General features: G+C 36.2%; 1 protein-coding gene across 5 annotated transcripts in view; it reads right to left on the bottom strand.

Annotated features, from left to right (window-relative positions):
- Positions 1 to 2,416: 2,416 nt before the first annotated feature.
- LOC143237197 (uncharacterized) overlaps positions 2,417 to 12,974 on the bottom strand; it is a 234,949-nt gene continuing 224,391 nt past the window's right edge. For all 5 annotated transcript variants that reach the window (XM_076476179.1, XM_076476181.1, XM_076476182.1 and 2 more), the window contains 3 exons: positions 10,808 to 11,011; positions 7,827 to 8,163; positions 2,417 to 5,534 (listed from right to left, as the gene is read on the bottom strand). In XM_076476179.1, coding sequence (XP_076332294.1) covers positions 4,279 to 5,534; positions 7,827 to 8,163; positions 10,808 to 11,011 — 1,797 coding nt within the window. In that variant the 3' untranslated portion in view covers positions 2,417 to 4,278. The remainder of the gene's footprint in view (positions 5,535 to 7,826; positions 8,164 to 10,807; positions 11,012 to 12,974) is intronic.

Genomic DNA, 12,974 nt, shown 5'->3' with positions numbered 1-12,974 from the left:
TATGTAACAGACATGACAATAATCACACACGTGGATTACAAAGATGCGCTCATATTAAGAACTTTTCAAGATGTGGATAGTCCTTAAACTTAGTTGAATTGAGAAACAAAGGAACATACGTCAACTTGGAGCATCAGAACTATCCAGATAGATACCTGCAAAGAAACTCCATCCCAGCCATGGTAAGCAAAGTGCAACATTTTGTAACAGATGAAAATCCATTAACCTACAAATGCCAGTACCGAGTGTTATCCACTGTCCAGCCAACATAATGCAAAATAACAGAGAAAAGGATCTACATCTGGAATTGATACAGGTCATATGTACAGAAGTTGCTTTTGCCTAATAGCTCCGGAATTATGGGGTCACTGATTTATTCTAAATTAGAAGTTCCATTAGTTTAAGTTTAATCATCACCAGGTGGAAGTTATTCTTGGAATTACATGTGTATCAATCGTATATCTTTATGCCGTTTATAAAATGTTCTGACATATATTCGAACCCCTGACCCTCGGATTACGAGTCGAGCGCTTTAACCAACTGGCCATGCCGGGCTCACCTTTTAATAATTCTATATGTACACTAGAGATTGTTCTTTTTTTCACCAATAGTAAAATAGAAAGTATCACTTGGATCTCCATGTATATGAATGTATTTTCAACATTACGTTTGGGGAAATGTAAATAAATCAGCGATATAATTCTTAAATAGTAAGATTTATATATTTATTTAATGTTTATAAACGATTAGATAGAAAGGAGTTTAATACCTAACATGTTATATGCTCATCTGGTTTACTAAACGTCTTACTATACTTATTTGGTTTGACGACACAACTTGTATGCCCTCCAGTGGCATGTTTTCGGACTCATAACGCTACAAGCCGGGTTTCGATACCCATGGTGGACAGGGCACATATAGCCCATTGTGTAGGTTTGTATAAGACTAAGGCATTGCTTGAATGTGAGCTACAGTTTCGTTTATTTAAGGCTCATTACCAGTTTGGGTCGGCCCGGCATGGCCAGGTGGTTAAGGCACTCGATTCGTAATCCGGAGGTCGCGGGTCCGAAACCCTGTCACACCAAACATGCTCGCCCTTTCACCTGTGGGGCGTTATGATGGTACGATCAATCCCACTATTCGTTGGTAAAAGAGTAGCCCAAGTGTTGGCGGTGATGATCAGCTGCCTTCCCTCTAGTCTTACACTGCTAAATTAGGGACGGCTAGCGCAGATAGCTCTCGAGTAGCTTTGCGTGAAATTCAAAACAAGTGTGTTTTCTTATAACAAAGCCACATTGGGCTGTCTGCTGAGCCCATCGATAGGAATCGAACCCCTGATTTTAGCGTTGCAAATCCGTAGACTTACCGCTGCACTAGCGGGGGGCAATTCCAAATAAACATTTTATAACGGTAAAAGAGAAAATACTTAGATCTCTGGTATTTGATTATATTCTAAGTTTCACATTTGTCAAAAAGTAAATAAATTTGTAATATATTTATTAGGCAGTGGTCCGGGTGTAATATACAATAATAAATTTAATGAAGTATCGTAAATCACTCACAAAACTAAGTTAAATTAGTACACGTGAGATAAAAATGACTTTAAAACATTATATATACATCTGTTTTATAACAGTTATATTTTTTATTTTAATAACACAGGCTGTATAGCCTTATGGTATTCCTTGATGTTTTGTACATCAGCTACGAAGTGTACTTTCGCGTGTTTAACATACCTTAATTTGGTATGTTTCCTTTAGTGACACTGGTTATCGTTTGGTGGCTCCATCTGTTAAGGAAATTATATTGTTGAGTATTTACATTATAAAATAATGGTTAATTATTTATTCACACCTTATAGAATATGGTTTTAATCTGAGATGAAATTCAAGCGTTAACATTGTGTACAACATTTTTATATTATTCACGTATCAAAAAAGCACGTGCGTCTTTCTGATTTGCTAATACAACGCTGCGTTATAAGATACTTTAGTCTCCTGGTAATACAATGTTGCTAAGAGGCTTGTGACGCTTAAATCCTGTATTCGACGGAAAACCTTGTATAGCTTTGCGACTAACAGCAAAACAAACAAACAATAAAATATTTTAACAATATGAAGTGCCTCGCGATATTCATTTCATAACACTTCAACAATAAACGTCTGAGGAAACCAGAATACCAAATAAATAATTAACAATATTGATAGGAACGAATGAACAGAGTTCGTTTACACTGTAATAATAGAGACAATAATTACGTGTAAATCAGCTGTTAATTATTTCATGTATATGATAATAGTCTATGATTTAAATATCATTAAGCTTCGTGTTTTATCAAGATTGTGAGAATTTTCAAATATGAAAACATTTGCTACCAGTAAAACGAATTTATGAGTAACTGCTCTAGATATAATATAGGTCTGTAATTAGGATTTTAATAACACATTTATCACAATATATGAAAAGTACGATTTTAGTGGTTAGTTCTACATATTTTTAAAGAATGAATAACACTACTCTCTCTTTTTGTTTCATATTCACAAATAATATACAAAAATCAATACTGGTTCAATAGCTAAGGACATATAACTTTTGAATTTGTGTACAAAACCTAATTCAACATACAATGGTCTGACGCAACACATTTAATAGGTCACACACTAGCAAATACCGCAGAAGGGGAATATTATATCCATCAAATCTCGTCTAATATAAAATGGCGTAGATTTCACCGATAAATCTTTGGGCTTGTTACTTTGATTTAAAGCGATTAAACAGCTATTCAGAAAACTCATGAAATATGCTTACTAATAGCAGTAAGCTTCACAGCAAGTGTATATTTGAAAAGCCCAGTTTAAGCATTTTCTGTATGAAATTTTGTTTCTAGTAATTACATTACTGGTCACGTTTGTATATTGTTAATATAATTAATGATATCTTAGAAATAAATATATTCTTAACTCCTCTTTTTCTGACCAAAAGAAAATTTTCAACGAGTCCATAAAGGGCCCTAAAACTAATCTTTGAGAGTTCTAATTATTTTATTTTATTTTTTTTATTTTAAATTTTATTTAAAAAGACGAAAACAGGTGAAGCCAATAAATAAAAAAAAAAAAGTAAAATCCTTGTAACAAGATCTGTATTCCACAAAGTAGCGGCTTATCAAGTCATTTATAAATCGATATTTCTCACAAAGCGATTTTTAGGGTACGGTATTTAATAAATCAGCTCATTCATTATTCGAAATAAAATACAAAATAAAACAAATGTGAAATACTTTTCTGTCATCGTGCAAACAAAGTTGCGTTTTATGAAAGCTTTAGGTTATTTGCTGTAAAGTTAAAAACTGCACTCAAATAATTCTTATGATTCGTAATCGTATTTTCAGTTGTTTTTTTTTTTGTTAACACAGTCAATTCAATGTGCCATTTGAAGTCAAAGGAAATCACAATGCGCTAAATTAATAAGTGGTAAATATTGGAATACAAATGGAAATATGTTTAAGTCAGACATCAGAATATATGATCAAGAAAACAATGATGCCAGGTGTTTAAATACAATTAATTGTATTATTAGGAAGACAATTTTTTATTATTTATTTGTAATGGACTATATATATAGTACTTTTAGTGAAATGTACCACTACTGCATAGAGCAGGAACTGAGACAAAAATTACCAATAGAATCTGAATGGTTTACATATTATTACTTCTATCATTCCGTACAATATTAGTACACTAATGTTCGAATTTCGGTTTAAACTATTCTTGTGACTAAAAAAATGAACAGTACGATTAAGTCGCATCAAAACGGTTTTCGCTAATTCATACAATCTGACGTAGCATTACTGTAACGGTACTTCACTGATATATACATGTTGAAAAGCAATACCCGAAAACTTTGGCACTGGAAATAACACTTAACATTGTGACGTCACTTCTCTCTCACTAATGGGGAAATAATGTTTTAAAATCGTGGTTATCACGTGTGTTCATAACATTGAAAACTTTGTATTTTAACTGCATTTAGGTAAAACTATTATTATTATTTATCCAATAACATAAGATTTAATACTTTTTTTAAATATATAAAACTTCAAACAGTTTTCGGTACCGATTTCTCAAACAACTTTGTAAAAGATTCAAGAAAAGAATCCTATAATTTGTGTGCAGCAAAACGAAACACAGAAACTCAATGTTGCATATAACTGTATGACATACTGAGCCATAAGCTTTAGAGGAAGGCTTGTATATACCCAAGGTAGATGTATATATAATGTCACGAAATAATACAATTTTTATTTTGTTCTTTCTTCCTGTCATCATTCGATCCTTTAGTTAAGGGAAGAGTACGAGTTCTCTGACGAGCCACAGCAAGGGCATCATTGCTGACGTAGGAGATCCTTACGCCCCCATAAGCTCTTCTTGGTGGTAGTTGGTAGGGATAGTCGTCGGAACTTGAACTTGAACATGTGCTGCAACAGTCTTCATCTTCTGGTTTAACAACTCGCGAATTAAGAAACTTATCCACAACTTTACTCTCAATTTCCCTGTCGTGTGCGTTAGGTTTAACTCCCGGGGTTTGCTGCGAATGGGAGGGTTTTCTTGAGTTGTGGTTTAAGTCGTCTCGAAAGCTTTCTCTCGAAGAAGGGCGACCCCCATAACTTCTACTGCGAGGAATGGCACCGCGGGAAGACGAATGTTTGGCAGATCTGCTACTAGAGGTCAGAGCTTTCGCAGGAACTTTATGGCATGATGGTAGAGTATCTAAACTGGATGAAGAACTGGAACCACTTCCAGGTTCAGCTCGACAACTGGTATGTCGCGACCTGGCGCCAACATTGGACTCCGTACCGCCGCTAGAAGGTCGATCTTTAATAATTTCAGGGTCAAAATGGACACATAATTGTCTGGAGGAAGATCCACTATTGGAACTAACTCGACTTCCTGAATACGGATCTGGAGATTTCTCTTTAACCTGACTGCTTTTTTCTGACGCATCACGAACTGCTGGCGGAGTCAGCGGTGGCGTTCCCTGCGCCGATGTACTGGCATCTCGCGTGAGATCTGGCATAGAGAAGTGGGCCCCAGAAAGACGTTGTTGATGTTTTTGGATCACAGACAACTGTCGTCTCTGTTGACGGTGTTGGATTTCTTGAACCACTTCCACAAACACTTCAGCATTTGCCATCAGGGCGTCTAGTGTAAAGTCCGACAGATTCAGTGGTTCTCTATTCCGGCCATTACCGCTACTCGTTCCACACACAGTGCTGCACTCTCGGGGGCCGCTACTGCTTATTTCCTCAACAATACTGATATCTCCATTTGTCTGAGCTCTCCAAACGTTTTCAACTTTTTCTGTTTGCTCCGAGCGAAGGGAGCTATGATCCGAGATGCTACCTTGGTATAGAGGAGACAAGGTTCCGGACTTACGACTTAAGGAAGGGCTCTGGCTCGGACTTTGTTTCACACTTTGCTCACGAGATGACGCTACTGGGCTTCCTCTTGAGCTCGATTTAGGCGTTGGTAGTTCGCCTAATAACGGATGAACAACAACCAAATTTATAAAAAACAGTCTGTAAAAATATATATCCACACTATGTTTGTTATCAGTAAAAAAACTGCGAAAATATCAGTGAAACATTACTTTTGGATTAAAATCAGCAAAGTAAGTAATATCATGATACAAATATTTCTATCATTGCTAAAATTTTTTGTCAATATAAATTTTTTAAAAAGTTGCATCATAATTTTTAAATTTGGACAAATTATTTTATTCTTAACCTTGGTATCGTAATAATACCAGACGACATTTCAGCAGAGACTTGAATTAAAGTTAGCTTCATGATAGGCCCGGTATGGCCAGGTGGAACAGGCGCTCGACCCGTAATCTGAGGGCCACGGGTTCGAATCCCCGTCGCACCAAACATGCTCGCCCTTCCAGCTGTTGGGAAAATAGTAGCCCAAGAGTTGGTGGTGGGTGGTGATAACTAGCTACCTTTCCCCTGGTGTTACACTGCTGAATTAGAGATGGCATGCGCAGATAGCCCTCGTGTAGGTTTGTGCGAAATTCAAACCAAACCACTGTATTTCTTGTGATTATTATGCAATACTCGATTGAGAAGGTACTTTCTTATATTTCAAAATACATCAATTATAGGCACTACAATACTGGATTTTTTTATTTCAGTAACATCTGTGTTCAATATATTCCTTAGTATTTATGTACTATATTTAAATGGAATTAAAGTTGTTAATGTTTGTTTGTTTTGAATTTCGAGCAATGTTTCACAAAGGTTATCTGTGCTAGCCGTCCCCAATTTAGTGTGTGTGTTCTTATAGCAAAGCCATATTGGGCTATTTGCTGAGCCCACCGAGGGGAAGCGAAGTCCTGATTTTAGCATTGTAAATCCGTAGACTTAACGCTGTACTAGCAGGGGGGGCTCCCTAATTTAGTAGTGAAAGACTAGAAGAAAAGCAAGTAGTCATCACACACCACCAACTCTTGGACTACTCTTACCAACGAATTGTGGGATTGGCCGTAACGGTTGGAAGTGAGAGAATGTTCGACGTGACGGGGATTCGAACCCGCGATCCTCAGATTACGAGTCGAGCGCCCTAACATGCGAAGTCAAGAGTGGATAATGCGCTGAGCAACCAAATTGATGATCTAAGATTTGAGCCACATTATGTCACTGAACATAACCCGTTAGAGGGTTTAACCATGACATAACCATGTTCCTCTCTTCAGTTAACTTATCCACAGTTTTCCTCTCAATTATGCTGCAGTACCTTAGATTTAACTCTCGTGGTCCAAGAACGGAAGAGTAATTTTGCACTGTGCTTCAAAGCGTTTCTAAAGCTCTACCAGTACTTATCCTCACGTATGGTGACCCCATAACTCCTACTGCGAGAAGCGGTCGAACATTTGCCAGATCTGCCATTAAAGAGCTGAACATTAAACGGGAAAGTCAAATATTTAGACTGGATGAAGAACTAGAACCACTTCCAAGTTCAGCTCGACAACAGGCATGTCGCGATATGGTTCCACCATAGGAGTCTGTACCACAGCCAGAGAATGAATCATCAATAACTTCAGAATCAAAATAGGCACACTGCCTAGAGGAGGATCCATTAGTGGAACTAACTGTAGCTCCAGAATACGTCTTTGGAGATTTGTCCTCAATTGGATTGGCGATTAATTTAATTTTAATATACCATATGCAAGTTTTCAGGTATTTTAGTATACGCCAAATTACATTAATGAACATTCTTTAGTTTACATGTAATGAAACACAGCTGGGATCACATACTGTTGCATTGTCCCTGGTTTAAATGGTGTCTTAAAAATATCTGAAAATCAAGCGATTCTTGTTTTTGGACAATTTGAAAAAAACAATAACAACAATAGAAGTCTTGCTGAATAAATGTTCTTATATTCTTGTTATAGCATGATCTGGGTAGTGGATGATAAAATCATCAATGTGTGTGTTCTTGTTATAGCAAAGCCACACTGAATCTAACCCCAGATTTTAGCGTTGTATATCCAAAAACTTGCTAGGTAACGTCATAGTGTTTTATAGTTAGAAGGGACTTAAACGATAACTAAGTTTCAAGGACTTGAAATGCATTGTTTTAAACTGGTAAACGGAAGATTTTAAATTCAAACTGTTTCAACAAATTTGATCAAAAACTCTGTTTAACAGTGCCTCAAACATATGAACCAAAGTGGAAATTAATTAGTGAAAAAATGTAATTAGTAAAGAGTAAACTTTTATTTTTGAACTTTTTATATGTTATAAGTTACTTCAAAGCATCGTGTATTACCTTTACTACAAGAAACAGAACAATAGATGAGACCACGGCGAGGAAGGAATGGTCGTCCTAGTAGTGGCATATGACAAGTATAACAGCGAAAGCACGTTTCTGTGGCGTGCCAGTGCTGACCCTCATGTGACATTTGTCCCTGGTCAACTCCTATTGGCTCTCCGCATGTGTCGCAGTACTCAGCAAACATAGCATCGAAACAGTGGAGACAATATGGCTTCCCTTCTCTCATGATGTATCTCTGACCCCCCAGTTGTCGATCACACTCGAAACAGCAGAAATGTTTCATATGCCACGCTCTTCCTTCTGCCTCTGTACATTCGTCAGCAAAAACAATCTGTCAAAAACCGAAAAAAGATGTTCACTAATCATTATACAAAACGTCTGATGCTTAGATTATAAAAACCACGTGGAAATGTATGTACCACCATTATTAAATTTACGATTTTATAAGATAATCAAGATCTGAAACAAAAAAAGTGGTGGCCTGTAAAAAAACAACAACAAAAGAAATATATAACTTGCTCTATCTAAATAAAAACATCTTATAACTAGATCGCTTTCGAAACTGCTTTTCTGTTAGCCCCTGATAAAGATAGGACCACTTTTCAAAAGTGCTCGGGTTTTAGAGTTTCACTTTTTTTTAACCTACTTGGTTTGAGCGTTTGCCAACATCATGAATCTTTATTTTATGGATATTTCTGCAACTGGGAAGGCGGAAAAAAAATAACTTCGAAGTAGTGTTATTTAGTAGTATAGTAGTAGAAAGGTTCTATCTAGTTTCAACAGTACCTTTGACACTTTATAAAACTTTTAGAACATGTGTGTATGATAAGATAATGTTTAAATAAAGGGGATTGTTAATACAAGTTAACAAATCTCTCTACCCTCCATTATTGATGTTATTGAGCATTTATCTTTGACGTAGGTTAACGTTAAATAAAAACATAGATGGCGCCACATCCTTAGAAAAATATATTAAATTTCCTACAACACAACGTACACAAAGGGTGGAGTGCGGGCGTACAAATGTCTAGTATATCTCAGATAGCGCACCAGCATTATCTATGAAGAAATGCAATGAAAAACATATGGCCAATACTACTGAAATAAAACACAAACCCAGCTGAAGTTACTACTCCAAGAACCACCATAAGGCTGATATGAAAAGTCGCTTCTCGAGTTATAACCACTTCCTACACTGATCTGTGACATTTCCTGCGGTCAGTAACAAAAAGCATACTCATTGTCTCTACCTCTTCCTACAAAGTCATCCTTACCATCGCATAGTGTATACCACGTTTTAAAGTATATACACAGTGAGTTCTTACAGTTCATACAAAACCTTTGTTGATGTAATAACGACGTGTTCCTTATCATAACACTCACCTCCATATCTTTATTTACGTTTATAACCTGAACAAAGAATGAGTACTTCAGCTTGTAAGTAATAATCAAACATCTTCAGATCACACGGCAAACAAGATGTTTATTATAACGGTGTATAATAATTTCAATGAATTATACAGGTAATGTATATGTTTTTTAAAGGCATTTTCACAGATGTAGATGCTATTGTCATACATGTAACGTGTGTTTTCAAACAGAATTCCACATATCTGGATGTTATCTTTATACATGTAATGTGTTTTTTACATAGATTTCCAACATGAAACAGCTGCCACTATTGTGTTTTTAAATCCCTATAGTGGACCAGATAATTTATCTATCGACAGTCAGTTTTGGATGCAGTACCAGTTTCAAATTGTCGTGTCAGATGTCTAGCACTCCTTTGCGTAGAATGAGGGCCAAATTTATATTAGTTGTAAAAAAAACATACTGACGAGGATCAAAATATAGCTCACAGCTTGTTTGAAAGACACAATGACTCTGTACGTCTTTTAAAACTTAAATGAACGACTTGTTTCTGGCTTATTTACGAGAATAAAGTGAATCTTTTGGAAAATCAAATATAATGTCGCATCTCACATTACGAGAACTGAAAGCGATTATGTGTTAAACTAACAACTGTCAGCTTAGTTTTTATTTACGTGGAGTCCAGTAGCAAACAATAACTCGTTAAGGTACCATAAAATAGATAATTTTAAGTAAGTCATAAACGACACTTCAGTGACAAAATGATCACATAAGATATAACAACAGCAACAAAAATCAATTACAAGTTATTCCTATTATTAAAACTTATTTACGAATTTACACGAGTTATATGGAGAGAGCAACTGATGCAACATAAACTATTCAGTTTAGATGACTCAACTGTAGAGTATGAACATTAAAATACTAAAGCAGAACTAACGGGCTAACTAAACAACGTTTATCTTATCCATTCCGGCATCGGTCTTTTTGACCTGGAAGGGTCAGGTCCATACTAACTTTTTCTTCCTCTTTCACTGTTATTTTACTTGAGGCTTTTAGGTTTTTTTTTATTTTCTAATAATCTTTTCCTTTCCAGAACCATGTCTGTGAATGATATCCTATGGCTGGTGTTGATAAAGCGCTGGAATAGAGATTACTTTTTATTTATTTTTTACATGGTTTTCAGAATGTGTGCGTTGTGTGGAATGACTAGTGTAAGGTGCTGTTTCGCTATTTTTATTAAAAGCGTGAAACCGTTTGTACTGTTTACTGTTACACGAACTCTAAGAATGTATTTGTAATTGCTTCAAAGACGGGGTTTGCTTAAGTTTTAAGTTGTTTTTTTTTCTTTGGCTGGCTTTCTTTCTCTTTAATGTTTATTTCCGGACTGGGTGTGTTTGTTTCTGTATGTTTGTTTTATTTTATATATTACAGGTTCTAATTCCCATGTCTTTATATTTAGAATATCATTTATAATTAGCTGTATTTCACTGTTGGCAGTTATAACACGGTCAGTTTCTGTGTTCTTCTGGGCATTCCGAATTATGATGGTTTTCAACACAGCCCACACATCGTGGAACGTGTTTACACAGGCACGGACTTACCTCATCACAAGCTGCACATCTCGGCTTCAGACTCTCCGCGTGGTGGCGACCACAGTACAGTTTGTTTTCCCTGTGGAAATAGATCAAGTCAACGAGCAGTTCTCCACAGACCGAGCACACAAAGCACGCCGGATGCCAGCACGTGTTTGGTCCAGCACGAGAAGCAAAAACACAAATGTCTCCACCTCCTATCGCTTCTTCACACTAGGTATTTGAAAATAAAATATTATTTCAATTAGTTTGATCAAATTAAATGCTTAAATTTTAAAAACACAGCATCCTGTTCAATGTCAGCATGATCCACGATAAAAGAAAATATACGATTCTGAACACAAGTTTGTAGGAATACTTGTATTTATCTATTATAGAAATCAGTGAAAAATAGCTCGACTGGATTTTTACGCTTCTACTTCTTAGTATTGAACTGGGAAAGTAGACAGTAAAAGCTAACGAACTGCACCAACCGCCAACACTTGGGATACTCGAGCAGGGGGATTTGACTGTCAATTTTATAACGCATCATAAGGCCCCATAGTGCGGAGCGCGAATTTGCGACAACGGGACGAGATTCATGTCATCTCATACTAACCACCAGACTACGTTTGACCAATTATATATTGAATCAACGATTATTCATCTCTCTTAACATAGACAAGCATATTGTAACTGTAACAATATAACTATCTACTTCTATTGGCTTTTATTAAACAATAACATTTGTATTTATAATGAACCGATGGAACATCAATATGATACCTATTTTAAAGACTTCTATACAATCAAGGTAAGGCAGTTTTCGTTTGTTTTGAATTTCGCGTAAGCTACACGATGGTTATCTACGCTAGCCGTTCCCAATTTAGCAGTGTAAGACTAGAGGGAAGACAGCTAGTCATCACCATCCAGCGCCAACCCTTGGGCTACTCTTTTACCAAGGAATAGTGGGATTGACTGTCATTTTATAACGTTTCAACGGCTGAAAGGGCGAGCATGTTTGATGCCACGTGGTTTCGATCCCGCGACTCTCAGGTTGCGAGTCGAGCGTCTTAACCACCTGGCCATACTGGGCCAGGTAAGGCAAAAAGTGTACTTTATATCAGTGATGTCACGTGTAAGGTACATTGTGAATGAATGCAAGTGTTACAATCATTATTAGATGCAAACATATAAAACCATAGCAACAGAAATACCTTGGAACGTTCTGGGCAACACTTTGCAGTTAACAAATACAGACACTTGTGATCTGGGTTGTAACTACACTACATCATCTACCGTTATGTAAATAGCAAAAAACTGCTCCAGCTAACGTGATTTATATACAACTTAATTTTTAGTATACAAACAATAGTACTAACAGAGAAATGATTCAGCATTAAGAATTACTAATCGCCACTTCTACCCTCGCGTGCCAGTTTTACCTCCCTCGAATCCTCTGTGTTTCAACATCAAACTTTCTAGCGAGTCTTTATGAAGCATTATAATTTTATGACCGGCAAAAGATCGTCATTTAGTCGTTGACAGCTGTGGACAGGATGATTCAACGGTGGAAAACAGTTTGAATAACTCTTTCTATGGGATGAAGTGTCAAAAGGGGGTGAGGTCAGAGAAGAGAAGAGCTTACTTTATTGACAAGAAACCATATAATGTAGCTGTACATATACAGGATGTCCCAAAATGCATATACTAAAACAGAAAGTTGAATAGCATTTGTATTACTTGAGATAAGGGCAAAGTTCAAAACAAAAATGTCTTATGAAGACTTGTAAGTGTAATTTAGTGTAATTGACAAACCTTTATTTTTTCGAACATTGGCTATTATCAACCTAATTCCGATAAAAACTTTTTTCCAACACAGCTGTAGGGGTTGATAAAACAGTATTATGTGTGCAAAGTTTCAGTTCTTCAAGGCCCTTTGTGTTGTTATGACAGACCTGTGTTTTAAAAAGCCCCAAAAATAACAGTCCATTTTACGCAAAATAGAGTCAGTTTTGAAATTTGCAATGAAGCATTTCATAAATAATGACAAATAATGTACGTAACAACAATAATTATTAACGTCAATAAATCTTACATCAGAAGATGTTTCGTTTTGAATTCTGTTTTTATCTCAAATAATAAAAGTCATTCAAATGTCCATTGATATATTCATTCTGCAACACCCTGTATATTC

This window comes from Tachypleus tridentatus, chromosome 13 (assembly GCF_004210375.1).
Source record: "Tachypleus tridentatus isolate NWPU-2018 chromosome 13, ASM421037v1, whole genome shotgun sequence".
NCBI classification, from domain to species: Eukaryota; Metazoa; Arthropoda; class Merostomata; order Xiphosura; family Limulidae; genus Tachypleus; species Tachypleus tridentatus.
This window is presented reverse-complemented; position numbering and strand designations above follow the sequence as displayed.